At 43.9% G+C, this 23,533-nt stretch overlaps 1 protein-coding gene across 1 annotated transcript in view; it reads left to right on the plus strand.

The window, feature by feature from the left end:
- Positions 1-23,533, plus strand: part of LOC139411816 (transducin-like enhancer protein 4) — an 89,118-nt gene that overhangs the window by 61,229 nt on the left and 4,356 nt on the right. The window contains exons 5-12 of the mRNA XM_071158556.1: positions 6,150-6,269; positions 6,526-6,579; positions 8,194-8,349; positions 8,517-8,598; positions 13,559-13,743; positions 19,012-19,088; positions 19,196-19,445; positions 21,854-22,101. Coding sequence (XP_071014657.1) covers positions 6,150-6,269; positions 6,526-6,579; positions 8,194-8,349; positions 8,517-8,598; positions 13,559-13,743; positions 19,012-19,088; positions 19,196-19,445; positions 21,854-22,101 — 1,172 coding nt within the window. The remainder of the gene's footprint in view (positions 1-6,149; positions 6,270-6,525; positions 6,580-8,193; positions 8,350-8,516; positions 8,599-13,558; positions 13,744-19,011; positions 19,089-19,195; positions 19,446-21,853; positions 22,102-23,533) is intronic.

Genomic DNA, 23,533 nt, shown 5'->3' on the forward strand with positions numbered 1-23,533 from the left:
ATCTTATGGTCCTCTACCACTCCATGTTTAATATGTTATCTATGGTTTAATATGTTATCTCATGTTCCTCTACCACTCCATGTTCAATATGTTATCTCATGGTCCTCTACCACTCCATGTTTAATATGTTATCTCATGGTCCTCTACCACTCCATGTTTAATATGTTATCTCATGGTCCTCCCCCACTCCATGTTTAATATGTTATCTATGGTTTAATATGTTATCTCATGTTCCTCTACCACTCCATGTTTAATATGTTATCTCATGGTCCTCTACCACTCCATGTTTAATATGTTGTCTCATGTTCCTCCCCCACTCCATGTTCAATATGTTATCTCATGTTCCTCTACCACTCCATGTTTAATATGTTATCTCATGGTCCTCTACCACTCCATGTTTAATATGTTATCTGATGGTCCTCTACCACTCCATGTTTAATATGTTATCTCATGGTTTAATATGTTATCTCATGGTCCTCTACCACTCTATGTTTAATATGTTATCTATGGTTTAATATGTTATCTATGGTTTAATATGTTATCTCATGGTCCTCCCCCACTCCATGTTTAATATGTTATCTATGGTTTAATATGTTATCTCATGGTCCTCTACCACTCCATGTTTAATATGTTATCTCATGGTCCTCTACCACTCTATGTTTAATATGTCATCTCATGGTCCTCTACCACTCCATGTTTAATATGTTATCTCATGGTTTAATATGTTATCCCATGGTCCTCTACCACTCCATGTTTAATATGTTATCTCATGGTCCTCTACCACTCCATGTTTAATATGTTATCTCATGGTCCTCCCCCACTCCATGTTTAATATGTTATCTCATGGTCCTCCCCCACTCCATGTTTAATATGTTATCTCATGGTCCTCCCCCTCTCCATGTTTAATATGTTATCTCATGGTCCTCTACCACTCCATGTTATCTCACTCCTAATCCTCCTACACTAATGCTGCCTGAAGGCTCTGTGATATGTGTGTCATACCAGTGTGTGTGTGCACAAATTTTGTTGCAATATTAAATAATCAGTTGTGTGTTGCTGAGGAAAAAGACAGAGATGAATGACTTTCATTACAACACCAGGAAGAGACGTACCCACACACACACAGCCTTACAGTGCTGTTGTGTTTATCTCTGTGGCCTGCAGTCAGACTCTATGAAGCCAATAAGCTCCTGGTCGGTGGTTTCCTGTTGCCCTGGCAACCGTCTACAGGGTTCTGCCAGCTTGTGGCGAGTCTATTACTTCATGTCCTCACTGTTACCTCAGATACTGTTACCTCAGATAGTGTTACCTCAGATAGTGTTATCTCAGATACTGTTACCTCAGACACTGTTACCTCAGACACTGTTACTCAGACTCTGTTACCACAGATACTGTTACCGCAGATACTGTTACCTCAGACACTGTTACTCAGACTCTGTTACCACAGATACTGTTACCTCAGATACTGTTACTCAGACTCTGTTACTCAGACACTGTTACCGCAGATACTGTTACCTCAGACACTGTTACTCAGACTCTGTTACCACAGATACTGTTACCTCAGATACTGTTACTCAGACACTGTTACTCAGACTCTGTTACCACAGATACTGTTACCTCAGATACTGTTACCTCAGACACTTTTACTCAGACTCTGTTACCACAGATACTGTTACCTCAGATATTGTTACTCAGACTCTGTTACTCAGACACTGTTACCTCAGATACTGTTACCACAGACTCTGTTACCACAGATACTGTTACCTCAGATACTGTTACTCAGACTCTGTTACCGCAGATACTGTTACCTCAGATACTGTTACCTCAGACACTGTTACCGCAGATACTGTTTGTTACCTCAGACACTGTTACTCAGACACTGTTACCGCAGATTCTGTTACCGCAGATACTGTTTGTTACCTCAGACACTGTTACTCAGACACTGTTACCGCAGATTCTGTTACCGCAGATACTGTTTGTTACCTCAGACACTGTTACTCAGACTCTGTTACCTCAGACACTGTTACCTCAGACACTGTTACTCAGACACTGTTACTCAGACTCTGTTACCTCAGACACTGTTACCTCAGACACTGTTACTCAGACACTGTTACTCAGACTCTGTTACCGCAGATACTGTTACCTCAGATACTGTTACCTCAGACACTGTTACCTCAGACACTGTTACTCAGACTCTGTTACCTCAGACACTGTTACTCAGACTCTGTTACCACAGATACTGTTACCTCAGACACTGTTACTCAGACTCTGTTACCTCAGACACTGTTACCTCAGACTCTGTTACCGCAGATACTGTTACCTCAGATACTGTTACCTCAGACACTGTTACTCAGACTCTGTTACCTCAGATACTGTTACCTCAGATACTGTTACCTCAGACACTGTTACCTCAGACACTGTTACTCAGACTCTGTTACCTCAGATACTGTTACTCAGACTCTGTTACCACAGACACTGTTACCTCAGACACTGTTACTCAGACTCTGTTACCGCAGATACTGTTACCTCAGATACTGTTACCTCAGATACTGTTACTCAGACTCTGTTACCGCAGATACTGTTACCACAGATACTGTTACCTCAGATACTGTTACCTCAGACACTGTTACTCAGACTCTGTTACCTCAGACACTGTTACCTCAGACACTGTTACCTCAGACACTGTTACCTCAGATACTGTTTGTTACCTCAGACACTGTTACTCAGACACTGTTACCTCAGACACTGTTACTCAGACTCTGTTACCTCAGACACTGTTACCTCAGATACTGTTACCGCAGATACTGTGTGTGTGCTGTTTTGAAATTTTTGAATCTTGTTTGTGGTGTTGGTTTGATTGAATGGTTGTTACAATGTTGTTGACTTTTGTAGTGATGTAGTGTTTGTTGTCAGGTCTTTGTAGGTCTTTGTCATGGCATTGTCAAGTCATTGTAGGTCTTTGTCAGGAAATTGTCAGGTCTTTGTAGGTCTTTGTCAGGTCTTTGTCAGGTCTTTGTAGTTCTTTGTCAGGTCTTTGTCAGGTCTTTGTAGTTCTTTGTCAGGTCTTTGTAGTTCTTTGTAGCGGTTTTTGTCAGGTCTTTGTCAGGTCTTTGCAGTGGTCTTTGTCAGGTCTTTGCAGTGGTCTTTGTCAGGTCTTTGCAGTGGTCTTTGTCAGGTCTTTGTAGTTTTTTGTCAGGTCTTTGTAGTTCTTTGTCAGGTCTTTGTAGTTCTTTGTCAGGTCTTTGTAGTTCTTTGTCAGGTCTTTGTAGTTCTTTGTCAGGTCTTTGTGTTTTTTTTTGTCAGGTCTTGTAGTGGCCTTATCAGTGGTGTGTAATACAGTAGCTAGTCTAAATATTTAGAAAAAACATTGAATGTGTGTGAAAGCACAGTATGTGCTGTCATCTGTACTGTCTAATACTGCTCTGATCTGTCATCTGTACTGTCTAATACCGCTCTGATCTGTCATCTGTACTGTTTAATACTGCTCTGATCTGTCATCTATACTGTCTAATACTGCTCTGATCTGTCATCTGTACTGTCTAATACTGCTCTGATCTGTCATCTGTACTGTCTAATGCTGCTCTAATCTGTCATCTGTACTGTCTAATACTGCTCTGATCTGTCACCTGTACTGCCTAATGCTGCTCTGATCTGTCATCTGTACTGTCTAATGCTGCTCTGATCTGTCATCTATACTGTCTAATACTGCTCTGATCTGTCATCTGTACTGTCTAATACTGCTCTGATCTGTCATCTATACTGTCTAATACTGCTCTGATCTGTCATCTGTACTGTCTAATACTGCTCTGATCTGTCATCTATACTGTCTAATACTGCTCTGATCTGTCATCTGTACTGTCTAATACTGCTCTGATCTGTCACCTGTACTGCCTAATGCTGCTCTGATCTGTCATCTATACTGTCTAATACTGCACTGATCTGTCATCTGTACTGTCTAATACTGCTCTGATCTGTCATCTGTACTGTCTAATACTGCTCTGATCTGTCATCTATACTGTCTAATACTGCTCTGATCTGTCATCTGTACTGCCTAATGCTTTTCTGATCTGTCATCTGTACTCTCTAATGCTGCTCTGATCTGTCATCTGTACTCTCTAATGCTGCTCTGATCTGTCATCTGTACTGTCTAATGCCTTATCTGTCATCTGTACTGTCTAAAACTGCTCTGATCTGTCATCTGTACTGTCTAATACTGCTCGGATCTGTCATCTGTACTGTCTAATGCTGCTCTGATCTGTCATCTGTACTGTTTAATGCTGCTCTGATCTGTCATCTGTACTGTATAATGCTGCTCTGATCTGTCATCTGTACTGTCTAATACTGCTCTGATCTGTCATCTGTACTGTCTAATGCTGCTCTGATCTGTCATCTGTACTGTCTAATGCTGCTCTGATCTGTCATCTGTACTGTCTAATACTGCTATGATCTGTCATCTGTACTGTCTAATGCTGCTCTAATCTGTCATCTGTACTGTCTAATGCTGCTCTGATCTGTCATCTGTACTGTATAATGCTGCTCTGATCTGTCATCTGTACTGTCTAATACTGCTCTGATCTGTCATCTGTACTGTCTAATGCTGCTCTGATCTGTCATCTGTACTGTCTAATGCTGCTCTGATCTGTCATCTGTACTGTCTAATACTGCTCTGATCTGTCATCTGTACTGTCTAATGCTGCTCTAATCTGTCATCTGTACTGTCTAATGCTGCTCTGATCTGTCATCTGTACTGTCTAATACTGCTCTGATCTGTCATCTGTACTGTCTAATACTGCTCTGATCTGTCATCTGTACTGTCTAATACCTCTCTGATCTGTCATCTGTACTGTCTAATACTGCTCTGATCTGTCATCTGTACTGTCTAATACTGCTCTGATCTGTCATCTATACTGTCTAATACTGCTCTGATCTGTCATCAGGACTGTCTAATACTGCTCTGATCTGTCATCTGTACTGTCTAATGCTGCTCTGATCTGTCATCTGTACTGTCTAACACTGCTTTGATCTGTCATCTGTACTGTCTAATGCTGCTCTGATCTGTCATCTGTACTGTCTAATACTGCTCTGATCTGTCATCTGTACTGTCTAATGCTGCTCTGATCTGTCATCTATACTGTCTGGTTGTAGAAAAGAATAATAATTGAAGGGTTAGGACCAAGAGGAAGGGGAAGGAAGCAAATTGGGACTGTTTTCATCTACTCACTGACACACACACACGCACACACACACACACACACACACACACACACACACACACACACACACACACACACACACACAGTGTTTGCTAGTCATCAACTCTAGCAGCACGGTAAAGGGCAGGATGAGTTAGTGGAAAGGTCAAGGTAAAGGTCCTGCTGCATTCTCCTCTAATCCTTTTTCTCTCTCCCTTCTCCTCTTCCTCCTCTCCACTTCATTCTCTCATCTTCTCTCCTCTCCTCTTCTTTCGCTCCTATCCTCTCCTCTTCCTCCTATCCTCTCCTCTTCCTCCTCTCCTCTACTCTTCCTCCTCTCCTCTTCTTTCTCTCCTCTCCTCTTATTTTTCTCCTCTCCTCTTCTTTCTCTCCTCTCCTCTTATTTTTCTCCTCTCCTTTTCATTCTCTCCTCTTCTCTCCTATTCTCTCCTCTCTTCTTCCTTCTCTCCTCTCCTTTCTATCCTCTTCTTTCTCTCCTCTCCTCTTCATTCTCTTCTCTCCTATCCTCTTCCTCCTCTCCTCTTCTCTCCTCTCCTCTTCATTTTCTTCTCTTCTCTTCATCTTCTCTCCTCTCCTCTCCTCTTCTTTCGCTCCTATCCTCTCCTCTTCCTCCTATCCTCTCCTCTTCCTCCTCTCCTCTCCTCTTCTTTCTCTCCTCTCCTCTCCTCTTCCCTCCTCTCCTCTTCATTCTCTTCTCTTCTCTCCTATCCTCTTCCTCCTCTCCTCTTCTCTCCTCTTCTCTCCTCTCTCCATTCCTTTTTATCCTGTACTCACCTCTAAGAAGAGGGGTATTTGGGCTCTTACAAAATCAGACTTGTAAACTAACATTAACTCTCGCTCTCGCTCTCGCTCTCTCTCTCTCTCTCTCTCTCTCTCTCTCTCTCTCTCTCGCGCTCTCGCTCTTCCTCTTGCTCTCGCTCTCACTCTCTCTCTCAGAGTCCGTCTGTGTCCCCCTCCTCCAGTTTCCGAGCAGTAGAGAAGCACAGGAGTTCAGGTGACTCCTCAGACAGCAAGAAACAGAAAATTGCTGAAAAGGAGCTGAGCGCCACACGTTACGTGAGTGAGGCAAATTTCAAAACAAAACCCAGAGGATGCACATGTTTATTTCAAAAGCACAGAGCTAACACATCTGATTCAACTAACCAAACTCTTGCTGATTACTCGATTACGTCAGTCAGGCTTGTCAGTGCCAGGATGTTCTGATGACGCCCTGGTATAGGGTATCTAACAATGGTAAATTGTTGAGGAGGATTAATATGTTGTTGTGTTCGTCTCGGGACAATAAAGTTGTATTATATTGTATCTGTTTCAGGACAGCGACGGGGAGAAGAGTGATGACAGCCTAGTGGTGGATGTCTCTAATGAGGTTATATTCTCTCTCTGTCGTATATAAATACTGAACAAACAAACAATGAATGCAACAATTTCAAAGACGTTACTGAGTTACAGTTCATATGAGGGAATCAGTCAATTGAAATCAATCCATTAGGCCCTAATCTATGGATTTCACATGACTGGGAATACAGATATGCATCTGTTGAACACAGATACTTAAAAAAAAAAGGTAGGGGCTTGGATCAGAAAACCAGTCAGTATCTGGTGTGGATCAGAAAACCAGTCAGTATCTGGTGTGGATCAGAAAACCAGTCAGTATCTGGTGTGGCCAACATTTGTCTCATGCAGCGCGACACATCTCCTTCACATAGAGTTGATCAGGCTGTTGATTGTGGCCTGTTGGAATGGTGTCCCACTCCTCTTCAATGACTTTGAGATGTAGCTGGATATTGGCGGAAACTGGAACACATTGCCATACACGTAGATCCAGAGCATCCCAAACATGCTCAATGGGTGACATGTCTGGTGAGTATGCAGGCCACGGAGGAACGGTGACATTTTCAGCATCCAGGAATTGTGTACATATCCTTGCGACATGGTGCCGTTGATTATCATGCTGAAACATGTGATGGCAGCAGATGAATGGCACAACAATGGGCCTCAGGATCTTGTTACAGTATCTCTCTGCATTCAAATTGCCATTGATAAAATGCAATTGGTGTTCGTTGTCCGTAGCTTATGCCTGCCCGTACTGTAACCCCACCATGGGGCACTCTGTTCACAACGTTGATATCAGCAAACTGCTCGCCCACACGATACCATACACGCCATCTGCCATCTGCCTGGTACAGTTGAAACCAAGATTAATCCGTAAAGATCACACTTCTCCAGCATGCCAGTGGCCATTGTGCTGAAGCATTTGCCCACTGATGTCGGTTACAACGTCGAACTGCAGTCAGGTCAAGACCCTGGTGAGGATGATGACCACACAGATGAGCTTCCCTGAGATGGTTTCTGACAGTTTGTGCAGAAATTCTTTGGTTGTGCAAACATACAGTTTCATCAGCTGTCCGGGTGGCTGGTCTCAAAGGATCCCGCAGGTGAAGAAACCAGATGTGGAGGTCCTGGACTGGCGTGGCTACACGTGGTCTGCGTTTGTGAGGCCGGTTGGACGTACTGCCAAATTCTCTCAAATTATGTTGGAGGCGGCTTATGGTAGAGAAATGAACATGCAATTGTCTGGCAACAGCTCTGGTGGACATTCCAGTAGTCTGCATGCCAATTGCACGCTCCCTCAAAACATGAGACATCTGTGGCATTGTGTTGTGACAAAACTGCACATTTTAAAATGACCTTATGCCCCCAGCACAAGGTGCACCTGTGTAATGATCATGCTGTTTAATCAGCTTCTTGATATACCACACCTGTCAGGTGAATGGATTATCTTGGCGAAGAAGAAATGCTCACTAACAGGGAGGTAAACCAATTGGTGAATAACATTTGAGAGAAATCAGCTTTTAGTGAGTACAGAACAATTTTTATTTTTTATTTTAGCTCAGGAAACATGGAACCAACATTTTACCAATACATAGAAATGTAACTCAACCAAACTATTTTCTATTGTTCTCTTTCGCTGTTATCTTAGGACCCTGCCTCTCCTAGAGGAAGCCCCACTCACTCCCCTCGTGAGAACCGATTGGATAAGAGCCGTCTGCTGAAGAAGGAAGTCCCTCCCCTCAGCCCCGCCTCTATGGCCTCGTCCAGTAGTACGCCCTCCATCAAGTCCAAAGACCTCATCATGGTCTGACGTCTCATGGCTTTTTCCCCCTTTAATCTTTTTATTTACAACATATTTCTACCTTTATCCCAAGTCTGGAAAATGTGGATTTTCTCATCTCTCATATACCAGAGTTCAGTGCTTAAAAATTGTATTGTTATGAGTGGATTATGAGCCTTTTTTATGTCCAGAATGAGAAGTCCAGCACCCTGACCCCCACCCCCAGCAGCACCTCGACCCCCGGTCTGAGAGGGAAAACGTCAGGACTAGAGGGTGAGACACACTGATGACTTTAAACACGTGTTTAGATTCTTTACATTTCATTGAACCTTCCTTTAACCTTTTCAACCAGGCAGGTCAGTTGAACCTTCCTTTAACCTTTTTAACAAGGCAGGTCAGTTGAACCTTTAACCTTTTCATACAGGCAGGTCAGTTAACCCTTCCTTTAACCTTTTCAACCAGGCAGGTCAGTTGAACCTTCCTTTAACCTTTTTAACCAGGCAGGTCAGTTGAACCTTCCTTTAACCTTTTTAACCAGGCAGGTCAGTTGAACCTTCCTTTAACCTTTTCAACCAGGCAGGTCAGTTGAACCTTCCTTTAACCTTTTCAACCAAGCAGGTCAGTTGAACCTTCCTTTAACCTTTTTAACCAGGCAGGTCAGTTGAACCTTTAACCTTTTTAACCAGGCAGGTCAGTTGAACCTTTAACCTTTTTAACCAAGCAGGTCAGTTGAACCTTCCTTTAACCTTTTTAACTAGGCAGGTCAGTTGAACCTCCCTTTAACCTTTTTAACCAGGCAGGTCAGTTGAACCTTTAACCTTTTTAACCAGGCAGGTCAGTTGAACCTTCCTTTAACCTTTTTAACTACGCAGGTCAGTTGAACCTTCCTTTAACCTTTTTAACCAGGCAGGTCAGTTAAACCTTCCTTTAATCGTTGTAACCAGGCAGGTCAGTTGAACCTTTAACCTTTTTAACCAGGCAGGTCAGTTGAACCTTTTTTTAACCTTTTTAACCAGGCAGGTCAGTTAAACCTTCCTTTAACCGTTGTAACCAGGCAGGTCATTTGAACCTTTAACCTTTTTAACCAGGCAGGTCAGTTGAACCTTTAACCTTTTAACCAGGCAGGTCAGTTGAACCTTTTCTTTTACCTTTTTAACCAGGCAGGTCAGTTGAACCTTCCTTTAACCATTGTAACCAGTCAGGTCAGTTGATTCTTATTCAGCAGAGATCTAATAACTGTAACAGAAAAATCCTGAAATCGAAATTTGTCTGTCTAAGAGATATCTGCTTTTCCATTCTCCTATGTCAGCTTTCCACATTTGTGGTGGAAGGTGGCAGAGCTACAGCAGTTTGGGTCTTATCACAAAACGTCTGTTCCGTCTGAACAGTTTGGGAGACTCACAATGGTGTTGCGGTTTGGGAGACTCACGATGGTGTTGGGCACTACGAACCTCACAACTTCGGTCTGTAGCGCCCAAACAGTTTGTTACACTAATATGACCCCACCATCGAATTCTCTATGACACCCACAAGACTTATTTAGGTGTACACTGAGTTGTACACTCAGTGTACACCTAAATAAGTCTTGTGGGTGTCATAGAGAAAACTCCCTTTGACCTCAGAACAGCCTCATTTTTTAGGCATGCATTCTACTAGGGTTGAATATTTACAAAAAAAGTTGCCTAGCCTAGAATAAATCAGGTTTTTCCCAGGTAACCCAATATTTCCAACCAAAACCGTAAGCATCATTGAAGAGCGTTATAAAGCATATAAATGGGCCTATATCTGGATTTGATTAGAGCTTTGAGAGAACATTCAAGCCCGATGCTACCTGTGCCTGATGATACACATTAAATACATTTTATTTAAATAAATATACAATCCCAATCCCCAAAAAGCTCAAATGTGCCGTTACGATATAGTCTACTGCACCTTTTTACACGACAGAAAACATGAAATCCCATAAATGTAGCTAGCTAGATTTTTTGAGCTTTTACTTACTTAGCTAGCATCGACTGCAGCTAGCTAGTTTAGCCTACTCAAACACCTGGCTCAAACAGAGAGGGATGCTATGTTAGCCAACTGGCTAAGGCTATCCAACAGAGAGGGATGCTATGTTAGCTAACTGGCTAAGGCTATCCAACAGAGAGCGATGCTATGTTAGCTAGCAGGCTAAGGCTATCCAACAGAGAGGGATGGTATGTTAGCTAGCTGGCTATGGCTATCCAACAGAGAGGGATGCTATGTTAGCTAGCTGGCTATGGCTATCCAACACTGGATCTCTTCCAAGTCAAAGTAAACTTTTGGTTTTATTAATTTATTGCCACCGGGGCCCGGCGGTGTAACTGCTAAACTGCTTGCTGACTGTATTCTGTACTGCTTGATTGTAGATGATTTAGTAACGCGTTAGTTTTTAGTAACTATGTTGACTATGACTTTAGCTATATGGTGACAATGATATAGGCTGTGTGTAGCAGTATGAAGGTCTGTCTTGAAGGTTTTTTCACCTGGTCACAGAAAGTCCACAAGCGAAGAGAAAAGGTGAGAGGAGGAGAACATGTAGATGTGAGAAGGAATTATACAATGAGCAAAATGATCATGCTGTTTGTATGTGGCTGCTATGAAACTGACCTGTGGTTGCGTGTGATTACCGGTGTATTCATTCAGCCGATTCTGTTGAAAAACGTTTCTTGAACGGAAACAAGCAGAATGAAACGGGGATAAACGTACCTGCATTTGTCCAATAGAGACTCTCATTTCCAACTATTGGACTAATGATTACAACCTAGATTAGATAGATGCAGGCAATAGTGTGCAAGGAGGTATTGAATTTGTCACTGTCTGTCACCTTGATTAGTCTAATTGTTCTCTTGACCTGTGTGCACCTACGTTTTACACTTTCATTCATAGGCTAGGTCGTAGCAACCTCACGATGGGTACAGGGAACATTCTAGTATCATGTAGGAGCCTAAACCTGTCACTGTTACATTGAACAGGGTGAATGACAGTAACCTAAACCTGTCACTGTTACATTGAACTGGGTGAATATGAATGACAGTAACCTAAACCTATCACTGTTACATTGAACTGGGTGAATATGAATGACAGTAACCTAAACCTATCACTGTTACATTGAACTGGGTGAATATGAATGACAGTAACCTAAACCTATCACTGTTACATTGAACTGGGTGAATATGAATGACAGTAACCTAAACCTATCACTGTTACATTGAACTGGGTGAATATGAATGACAGTAACCTAAACCTATCACTGTTACATTGAACTGGGTGAATATGAATGGCAGTAACCTAAACCTATCACTGTTACATTGAACTGGGTGAATATGAATGGCAGTAACCTAAACCTATCACTGTTACATTGAACTGGGTGAATATGAATGACAGTAACCTAAACCTATCACTGTTACATTGAACTGGGTGAATATGAATGGCAGTAACCTAAACCTATCACTGTTACATTGAACTGGGTGAATATGAATGACAGTAACCTAAACCTATCACTGTTACATTGAACTGGGTGAATATGAATGGCAGTAACCTAAACCTATCACTGTTACATTGAACTGGGTGAATATGAATGACAGTAACCTAAACCTATCACTGTTACATTGAACTGGGTGAATATGAATGACAGTAACCTAAACCTATCACTGTTACATTGAACTGGGTGAATATGAATGACAGTAACCTAAACCTATCACTGTTACATTGAACTGGGTGAATATGAATGACAGTAACCTAAACCTATCACTGTTACATTGAACTGGGTGAATATGAATGACAGTAACCTAAACCTATCACTGTTACATTGAACTGGGTGAATATGAATGGCAGTAACCTAAACCTATCACTGTTACATTGAACTGGGTGAATATGAATGACAGTAACCTAAGCCTATCACTGTTACATTGAACTGGGTGAATATGAATGACAGTAACCTAAACCTATCACTGTTACATTGAACTGGGTGAATATGAATGACAGTAACCTAAACCTATCACTGTTACATTGAACTGGGTGAATATGAATGACAGTAACCTAAACCTATCACTGTTACATTGAACTGGGTGAATATGAATGACAGTAACCTAAACCTATCACTGTTACATTGAACTGGGTGAATATGAATGACAGTAACCTAAACCTATCACTGTTACATTGAACTGGGTGAATATGAATGACAGTAACCTAAACCTATTGATGTTACATTGAACTGGGTGAATGGAATATGAATGGCAGTCATCCAATATAATGTAATAGAAATAAGTCAGTGTTTATCAAAATAAAATTGTCCTCCCTGATCTTAAAGAGCACCAACCTCCACTGCTTCATACACACAGGAAACTGTTGAGCGTGAAAGACCCAGTAGCATTGTAGTTCTTGACACACTCAAACCGGTGGCACCTACTACCATATCCCGTTCAAAGTCACTTAAATATTTTGTCTTGCCCATTCACCCTCTGAATGACACACATACACAATCCATGTCTCAATTGTCTCAAGGCTTAAACATCCTTATTTAACCTGTCTCCTCCCCTTCATCTACACTGATTGAAGTGGATTTAACAATAAGGGATCATAGTTTTCACCTGGATTCACCTGGTCAGTCTGTGTCATAGAAAGAGCAGGTGTTCCTAATGTTTTGTACACTCAGTGTATATGGAAGTACTTTAGTGCCCCAAAAAAGTGGTTCCATTTATTTTATATATATTTATTTTATATATATATAATTTCCTGAGCATATTTTATCTGTTGGATAGGACACACTTCAAAATATATTTCCTTTTTCATAAATTTTTTGACTACCTGTTTTGTTTGAATGTTATTCATTCCATTTCTATGGGCTAATAGCAGGAAGGCCAAATTCAAGGTTTCATCAAAATTATTTTAAATATATTTTTTATACTTAAAGGGGTCAAAAAATACTAAATCAAATAGCTAAATTATCCTAATTAGCATTTCCAGGTGTTAGCTTAGTATAACCCAGGCTCTTAGACTTTAGGGGGTTGATTTATAGCTTAGTAGAACCCAGGCTCTTAGACTTTAGGGGGTTGATTTGTAGCTTAGTAGAACCCAGGCCTTTAGATCTTAGGGGGTTGATTTGTAGCTTAGTAGAACTCAGGCCTTTAGATCTTAGGGGGTTGATTTGTAGCTTAGTAGAACCCAGGCTGTTAGATCTTAGGGGGTTGACTTATGTTGTTTGTTCCAGGCCCTGGTCTGCGTCCCCTGGCTTTGCCGTGTCCTTACCCGGGTGCGTTTGGCATGATGCCCCACCCAAGCCTCAACGGGCTGAATGGCGACCTGGGCGGAGCCAGCGCCTACGCCTCCCTACACAACCTGTCTCCTCAGATGAGTGCAGCTGCTGCAGTCGCGGCCTACGGACGATCACAAGTGGTACGCTATTCTCCCATCTCAACTCACAACAAATCACATGTCCACCATCTTATTAGTGTCACTCAATCTTCTTTCATTGACACAAATTATAAAGTGGTTGGACAATGTTTGAGCGATATCAAAATCAAATCACATGTTATTTGTCACATGCTCCCTCACACGCTACGCAGTCATGGTTGACAGGGTTTGGTTCCTGCAGGTGGCTGGCTACGCAGGAGTCGTGTCTTTGGCTATGCCGGATTAAGTGATATGACATGCTATTCTATAAAATCCTTTCTCCGTAATTAATATTACCTTATTGAGCCAATCATGTAAATGTCATTAACTAGAGAGTCGGGGCACCACAAAATAATATTTATAGACCTGCTATCTTCCGAATAAACTCTTAAAGACCTAGTTATATTTTACATCAACAGCAGTCGATATTAATCGTCACCTTAATTCAGTCTCATCTGAAAGTTGTAAATTCTTGGTTATCTTCACGAACCCTTGCAAAAAAGTTGAATCACCAATACAAAATTGGGTTTAATTATTTATTTACTAAATACCTAACTAATCACACAGAATTACATATACAAAGAATGAATCATACCTTGATTACTAATTACGTCATAAAGGAAAATGTCCCTAGCGGACGGAACAGATATGACAGCTGGTTACACAAAAGAAAAGGGGCTGGGTTTGAGTGAAAGAGCGGGAAGACTGAGGGACACAGGGAGAAGCAGTGCTATCGTAAATACAGTATCTTATGCATTCTAAATGACCGCCCATTTGGAAAAGGATGCATTTGGAAAATATTTACTCTGAGCTGCGCTGCGGTAGGTTGGTGGTAGATGGAAGGCCGTGTTGCCAAACCAAGTCCTTTGCCCTTTGAAGAATGTCTCTGGTGGTCATTTGGATACGTTGTAGTAACGTCATTGTGTGGTAGACGGGATACTCTGTCTGTTCTTTTCTAGCCCACGTTTGCAGCTGCTGTTGCTAACTCAACGGCTAGGAGGTATCACTTCTGTAGTGAATAAGAGTTCATAGTTCATACCATTCGCAACCAAAGCTCACGCTGAGGTTGGCTTAGTTCTGTAGTTGACATGTTAGTCCTTTTAACGTATGGATCGTCGTCCTCACATCCTCGGAACAGCAGGTTACATTTTCGTCAATGCTTTATATAGTGGAGCGAGAAAAGTTTTATAACCCATGTCCCTTCACAGGGGCGGGCCACTGATTGAGCAGAGCCCTAAACCCAAATCTCTCATTTGGAAGCTAAAATTACTTTTCATCTCTTCACCAATCATTTTATATTCAAACATTTAAATTGAACAACAATTCCATGTGAATACGATAACTCTTATGTGTAGACTTTCCACTGTAGAGTTTATGTCATCCTAGCATCGATGAGAATGTCTCAGATGACAACCGATCTGACATCATATTCATTAACTTCTTGCTCCTACTTGAGACGCAGATATCTCAAGTAGACACCTGGAAATGCAAATGCGCTACGCTAAATGCTAAATGTACTCGTTAAAACTCAAACGTTCATCAAAATGCACATGCAGGGTATTGAATTAAAGCTACACTCGTTGTGAACCTAGCCAACAAGTCAGATTTTTAAAATGCTTTTCGGCGAAAGCATGAGAAGCTATTATCTGATAGCATGCAACACCCCAAAATGCCTGAATGCGACGTAAACAAAGATTTAGCGTAGCCGGCGCTACACAAAACGCAGAAATAAAATATAAAACATTCATTACCTTTGACGAGCTTCTTTCTTGGCACTCCTATATGCCCCATAAACATCACTATTGGGTCTTTTTTTCGTTTAAATCGGTCCATATATACCCAAAATAGCTTTCTATGGAAGCTGTGTAATTCAGAAAAAAACATTGTTTTAAAACGCAGCGTCATTTTTTAAAATTAAAAAAGTCGACGATAAACTTTCACAAAACACTTTGAAATACTTTTGTAATCCAACTTTAGGTATTAGTAAACGTTTATAATCTATCAAAATGATTACAGGGCGATGTGTATTCAATAGCTCCTCGTCTTCAAATCAATGGCTGAAAATGTGCACCTCACAACATCCTGGCGGAGACCGGAAGAAATTGAATCCAGTTAGTTGGATTTACCAACAAAAAAGTCCCTGGAAAATGACGACAATGGCGACATCGTGTGGAATCTGTAGGAATTGCATGCAGGTCCATAATTAATTTTGTGCCCTTTTAACAAATCATGAAAGTGACGCATGGAAATTATTTTTAGCTTTCAGAGAGCAGTTTTTCTTGCGCTTTTCGATGAAACACACGATCTGTTATAGTCACAGCCGTGATTTAACCAGTTTTAGAAACTTCAGAGTGTTTTCTATCCACACATACTAATCATATGCATATACTATATTCCAGGCATGAGTAGCAGGACGCTGAAAAGTTGCGCGATTTTTAACAGAATGTTCGAAAAAGGAGGGGGTAGACTTAAGAGGTTTTAAGTACCACCGCATATGTTCAATTCGTCGGATTTTCCAGAATATAGTTCATTTCCCCCCACCTTCTGATGTTCCCAGAATCTCTATGTTAACCAAGGGGTTTTCAAATGTCACATCAGTAGGGTAGAGAGAGGAAAAAGGGGGGAAGAGGTATTTATGACTACCCCCAGGCCAATGTCATGACACAGGCATGGTTGACAGGGTTGGTCCTGCAGGTGGCTGGCTACGCAGGCATGGTTGACAGGGTTGGTTCCTGCAGGTGGCTGGCTACGCAGGCATGGTTCATAGGGTTAGTTCCTGCAGGATGCTGGCTGCGCAGGCATGGTTGACAGGGTTGGTTCCTGCAGGTGGCTGGCTACGCAGGCATGGTTGACAGGGTTGGTTCCTGCAGGATGCTGGCTACGCAGGCATGGTTCATAGGGTTGGTTCCTGCAGGATGCTGGCTACGCAGGCATGGTTGACAGGGTTGGTTCCTGCAGGTGGCTGGCTACGCAGGCATGGTTGACAGGATTGGTTCCTGCAGGTGGCTGGCTACACAGGCATGGTTGACAGGGTTGGTTCCTGCAGGTGGCTGGCTACGCAGGCATGGTTCACAGGGTTGGTTCCTGCAGGTGGCTGGCTACGCAGGCATGGTTCATAGGGTTGGTTCCTGCAGGATGCTGGCTACGCAGGCATGGTTGACAGGGTTGGTTCCTGCAGGATGCTGGCTACGCAGGCATGGTTCACAGGGTTGGTTCCTGCAGGTGGCTGGCTACGCAGGCATGGTTGACAGGGTTGGTTCCTGCAGGATGCTGGCTGCGCAGGCATGGTTCATAGGGTTGGTTCCTGCAGGTGCCTGGCTGTTATCTTGCGGGCTCAGCAATGTCTCCTATCTTAACTTCCAGAACATATTCTGGGCGTTGTGCCAATTGGTCTGAGGAGGTCACAGTCACCATCACGAACAAGGATAGTGAGAGAAGATGCACACTGTGTACAATTCAAGGCTATCTCTTCAGACAATAACATTTTCCCTCACATTACGTTCCCCAGCAAGAAAACAAAATGTTGCTCAAACAGAAGGGGAACTAACAAAGAGTCACTGACAACAACCAAAGCGAAACAGGTGGTGTTTTAGGAGGGGTTCTGAAAGACGCTCATGGGGGTGCCCACTGAGAGACACTCATGGGGGTGCCCACTGAAAGACACTCATGGGGGTGCCCCCTGAAAGACACTCATGGGGGTGCCCACTGAAAGACACTCATGGGGGTGTCCACTGAAAGATGACTAGCAACAACAACTGGTAGACACTCTTAAATAGCACCTGGGCCAGACACTCTTAAATATCACCTGGGCCAGATACTCTTAAATATTACCTGGGTCAGTCACTCATAAATATCACCTGGGCCAGCACAGGTGAAACACCAATTGGTGCCCCCTTCGTGCTAAAGTCCAACCGTCAAAACATAAATTGAAAATCCAAAGCCTGTAACAATACTATATACACAAAAGTATGTGGACACCCCTTCAAATGAGTGGATTTGGCTATTTGCTGACAGGTGTACAGCACTTGCCCCAGTCAACTGTAATTGCTATTATTGTGAAGTGGAACCGTCTAGGAGCAACAACGGCTCAGCCGCCAAGTACGTAGGGGAAACACCGGCTCAGCCACCAAGTACGTAGGAGCAACAACGGCTCAGCCGCCAAGTACGTAGGAGCAACAACGGCTCAGCCGCCAAGTACGTAGCGCATAAAAATCGTCTGTCTTCAGTTGCAACACCCACTACTGAGTTCCAAACTGTTTCTGGAAGCAACTTCATCACAAGAACGGTTTGTCTGGGGCTTTCTGAAATGGGTTTCCATGGCCGAGCAGCTTCACACAAGCCTAAGATCACCATGATCAATGCCAAGCGTCGGCTGGAGTGGTGTAAAACTCACCGCTTTGGACTCTGGAGCCGTGAAAACGTGTTCTCTGGAGTGATGAATCACGCTTCACTATCTGGCAGTCCAACGGACAAATCTGGGTTTGGCCGATGCCAGGAGAACACTACCTGCCTTAATGCATAGTGCCAACTGTAAAGTTTGGTGGAGGATGAATAATGGTATGGGGCTGTTTTTCATGATTTCAGCAATGCCCCTTAGTTCCAGTGAAGGGAAATCTTAACTGTACCGCATACAATTCTGTTTTTCCAACTTTGTGGCAACAGTTTGGGGAAGGCCCTTTCCTGTTTCAGCATGACAATGCCCCCGTGCAAAAAGTGTTTGTCAAGATCGGTATGGAAGAACTTGACTGGCCTGCACAGAGCCCTGACCTCAACAGACTAAGAGAAACATAGGATATTACGAGGTTAGTATTAGCTTTTCCGATGTCCAGAAGCCGTTTTTGGTCATAGGAAACGATGAGGGAGATGTTATGTACAAAAAAGGTTAAGATCAGCAACAACGAAAAATATTAAAAAAAGATCAGAATTGGTCAGGAGTACATTTTGGTAATTTAGCAGACGCTCTTATCTAGAGTGACTTACAGGAGCAATAAGTGGTAGGTGCCTTGCTCAAGGGCACATTGGCATATTTTTCACCTAGTCTGCTCTAGGATTCGAACCAGCGACCATTCGGTTAACTGCCCAACACTCATAACTGCCAGGCTACAGCCGTCATCTCATCACATCAAGGGGCAATGTTTGAACAATATCAATTGAAAGTCACATAAAAGTGCATCATTTAAACTGCATTTTGGTTTGAAGGGAACAAGATGCTTGAATGATTTCCTTAAGAGAGATAATAAATGAATCTCTCTTCTGTTCTCCATCCTCCAGGTTGGTTTTGACCCCCACCACCACATGAGGGTTCCTGGTCTTCCCCCCAACCTCTCTGGCATTCCTGGAGGAAAACCGTACGTCTCCCTTTTTCATGTGGATGCTTTTGAAAAATAGATTCTCTAGATCAGAATATAAAATAAACCCTCCTCTTCATCACCTCTCCTCCTCCTCCTCCTCTAAGAGCCTATTCCTTCCACGTGAGTACTGAGGGCCAGATGCAGCCGGTACCGTTCCCTCCGGACGCCCTGATAGGCCCGGGGATTCCCCGGCACGCCCGTCAGATCAACACACTGAGCCACGGCGAGGTGGTGTGTGCCGTCACTATATCCAACCCAACCAGACACGTCTACACAGGAGGGAAGGGCTGTGTCAAGATCTGGGACATCAGCCAGCCCGGCAGCAAGAGCCCTGTGTCACAACTAGACTGTCTGGTGAGAACACTATACAGGAAGTTTTTCTGCCATTTAAATCTTGGTGCGGGCTGCCAGGGGGGGGGGGGGGGGGGGGGGGGGGGGGGGGGGGGGGGGGGTCCATTATCTTTTCCAATCTATATACTTTTTAATATAATCTTTGATAACTAGGTAGTCGAGAATAAATGAAAATTAAACAATTCATTTATTACTATTGATTTTGTTATTATGTTTGAACATAAGACCACCGCATTAGCAATGAAAAATTAATCGAACTAAGCTTTAAAACTAAAAAGAGATTGAGGGAGGAAGGTCGAGAGGGAGGTCAAGAGAGAAGGGAGGGAGGTCTGGAGAGAAGAGGGTGGTTGAGAGAGGAGAGAGGGAGGTCGAGAGAGGAGAGAGGGAGGTTGAGAGAGAAGAGGGGGAGGTCTGGAGAGAAGAGAGGGAGGTTGAGAGAGAAGGGAGGGAGGGAGGTAGAGAGGGAGGTAGAGAGGAAGGTAGAGAGGAAGGTAGAGAGAGAGAGAAGTAGAGGGAGGTAGAGAGAGAGGTAGAGAGGGAGGTTGAGAGGGTGGTCGAGAGAGGAGAGAGGGAGGTCGAGAGAGAGGTAGAGAGAGAGGTAGAGAGAGGTAGAGCTGGAGGTAGAGAGAGAGGTAGAGAGAGAGGTAGAGAGGGAGGTCGAGAGGGAGGTAGAGCGGGAGGTAGAGAGAGAAGAGAGGGAGGTCGAGAGGGAGGTAGAGAGAGAGGTAGAGAGAGAGGTAGAGCGGGAGGTTAGAGAGAGAGGTAGATCGGGAGGTAGAGAGAGAGGTAGAGCGAGAAGAGAGGGAGGTCGAGAGGGAGGTAGAGAGAGAGGTAGAGAGAGAGGTAGAGCGGGAGGTAGAGAGAGAGGTAGAGAGAGAGGTAGAGCGGGAGGTAGAGAGAGAGGTAGAGAGAGAGGTAGAGCGGGAGGTAGAGAGAGAAGTAGAGCGGGAGGTAGAGAGAGAGGTAGAGCGGGAGGTAGAGAGGACTGTCTGGTGATTGAGTGTGTTTGTGTGTGTTGCGCTACATCTTAGGTAAGTGCTTCCTCTAAATGATTTGTCCAGGGTGTGTGTGTCGGCCCACCAAATAACGCATGTCTCCTGTTGTGTTTATGATAGTAGCTATGTAAATCAAATCAAATCAAATTACATCAGTCACATGCGCCGAATATTACAGGTGTAGACCTTACAGTGAAATGATGAATATTACAGGTGTAGTAGACCTTACAGTGAAATGCTGAATACAACAGGTGTAGTAGACCTCACAGTGAAATGCTGAATACAACAGGTGTAGTAGACCTCACAGTGAAATGCTGAATACAACAGGTGTAGTAGACCTTACAGTGAAATGCTGAATACAACAGGTGTAGTAGACCTCACAGTGAAATGCTTACAAGCCCTTAATGCAGTTCAAAGAAATACAGATAACAATAAGAGATAAAGAGATAAAAGTAACAAGTAATTAAACAGCAGCAGTGTGTTACCTTTATTATACCTTTATTTAACTAGGCAAGTCAGTTAAGGACAGATTCTTATTTTCAATGACGGCCTAGGAACAGTGGGTTAACTGCCTTGTTCAGGGGCAGAATGGCAGATTTGTACCTTGTCAGCTCGGGGATTTGATCTTGCAACCTTTCGGTTACTAGGCTACGCTGCCGCAAAGCAAATAGTCTGGGTAGCCATTTGACTAGATGTTCAGGAGTCTTATGGCTTGGGGGTAGAAGCTGTTTAGAAGCCTCTTGAACCTAGACCTGGTGCTCCAGTACCACTTGCCATGTGGTAGCAGAGAGAACAGTCTATGAATAAGGTGGCTGGAGTCTTTGATAATTTTTAGGGCCTTCCTCTGACACCGCCTGGTATAGAGGTCCTGGATGGCAGGAAGGTTGGCCCCAGTGATGTACTGGGCCGTACACACTACCCTCTGTAGTGCCTTGCGGTCAGAGGCCGAGCAGTTGCCATACCAGGCAGTGGTGCAGCTGTTGAACCTTTTGAGGATCTGAGGACCCATGCCAAATTATTTCAGTCTCCTGAGGGGAAAAATATTATGTTGTGCCCTCTTCACGACTGTCTCGGTGTGCTTGGACCATGTTTGTTTGAGGGATAGGACATCCTGTTGTGTTTATGATTGTAGCTATATATAGGACTTCCTGTTGTGTTTAGTTGCTATATATAGGACATCCTGTTGTGTTTATGATAGTAGCTATATATAGGACATCCTGTTGTGTTTATGATAGTAGCTATATATAGGGCATCCTGTTGTGTTTATGATAGTAGCTATATATAGGACTTCCTGTTGTGTTTATGATAGTAGCAATATATAGTATATGCTTGTGTGTATCTGAACGCGAGTAACAATAACCCTCTTTGTGTGTGTTTGTGTGTGTTTGTGTATACATGCCTGTGTGCGTCTATCAGAACAGAGACAACTACATCCGTTCATGCCGGCTGCTGCATGACGGGCGGACTCTGATCATAGGAGGCGAGGCTTCCACACTTTCAATCTGGGACCTAGCCTCACCCACCCCGCGTATCAAGGCAGAGCTAACGTCTTCCGCCCCGGCCTGCTACGCCCTCGCCATCTCCCCCGACGCAAAGGTCTGCTTCTCCTGCTGCAGCGACGGGAACATCGCCGTCTGGGACCTCCACAACCAGACACTGGTCAGGTAGGATCTGGTGTTGACCCACCTAAACATCCAGACACTGGTCAGGTAGGGACTGGTGTTGACCGAACTCAACAACCAGACACTGGTCAGGTAGGGACTGGTGTTGACCGACCTAAACAACCAGACACTGGTCAGATAGGGTCTGGTGTTGACCCACCTCAACAACCAGACACTAGTCAGCTAGGGACTGGTGTTGACCGACCTAAACAACCAGACACTGGTCAGGTAGGTACTGGTGTTGACCGACCTAAACAACCAGACACTGGTCAGGTAGGGACTGGTGTTGACCGACCTAAACAACCAGACACTGGTCAGCTAGGGACTGGTGTTGACCCACCTAAACAACCAGACACTGGTCAGTTAGGGACTGGTGTTGACCGACCTAAACAACCAGACACTGGTCAGATAGGGACAGGTGTTGACCCACCTAAACAACCAGACACTGGTCAGATAGGGACTGGTGTTGACCCACCTAAACAACCAGACACTCGTCAGGTAGGGTCTGGTGTTGACCCACCTCAACAACCAGACACTGGCCAGGTAGGGTCTGGTGTTGACTGACCTAAACAACCAGACACTGTTCAGCTAGGGACTGGTGTTGACCGACCTAAACAACCAGATACTGGTCAGCTAGGGACTGGTGTTGACCGACCTAAACAACCAGACACTGGTCAGATAGGGACGGGTGTTGACCCACCTAAACAACCAGACACTGGTCAGATAGGGACTGGTGTTGACCCACCTAAACAACCAGACACTGGTCAGTTAGGGACTGGTGTTGACCGACCTAAACAACCAGACACTGGTCAGATAGGGACGGGTGTTGACCCACCTAAACAACCAGACACTGGTCAGATAGGGACTGGTGTTGACCCACCTAAACAACCAGACACTCGTCAGGTAGGGTCTGGTGTTGACCCACCTCAACAACCAGACACTGGCCAGGTAGGGTCTGGTGTTGACCGACCTAAACAACCAGACACTGGTCAGCTAGGGACTGGTGTTGACCGACCTAAACAACCAGATACTGGTCAGCTAGGGACTGGTGTTGACCGACCTAAACAACCAGACACTGGTCAGATAGGGACGGGTGTTGACCCACCTAAACAACCAGACACTGGTCAGATAGGGACTGGTGTTGACCCACCTAAACAACCAGACACTGGTCAGGTAGGGACTGGTGTTGACTGACCTAAACAACCAGACACTGGTCAGCTAGGGACTGGTGTTGACCGACCTAAACAACCAGACACTGGTCAGATAGGGACTGGTGTTGACCCACCTAAACATCCAGACACTGGTCAGCTAGGGACTGGTGTTGACCGACCTAAACAACCAGACACTGGTCAGCTAGGGACTGGTGTTGACCGACCTAAACAACCAGACACTGGTCAGCTAGGGACTGGTGTTGACCGACCTAAACAACCAGACA

The sequence above is a fragment of the Oncorhynchus clarkii genome, chromosome 6 (assembly GCF_045791955.1).
Source record: "Oncorhynchus clarkii lewisi isolate Uvic-CL-2024 chromosome 6, UVic_Ocla_1.0, whole genome shotgun sequence".
Lineage (NCBI taxonomy): Eukaryota > Metazoa > Chordata > Actinopteri > Salmoniformes > Salmonidae > Oncorhynchus > Oncorhynchus clarkii.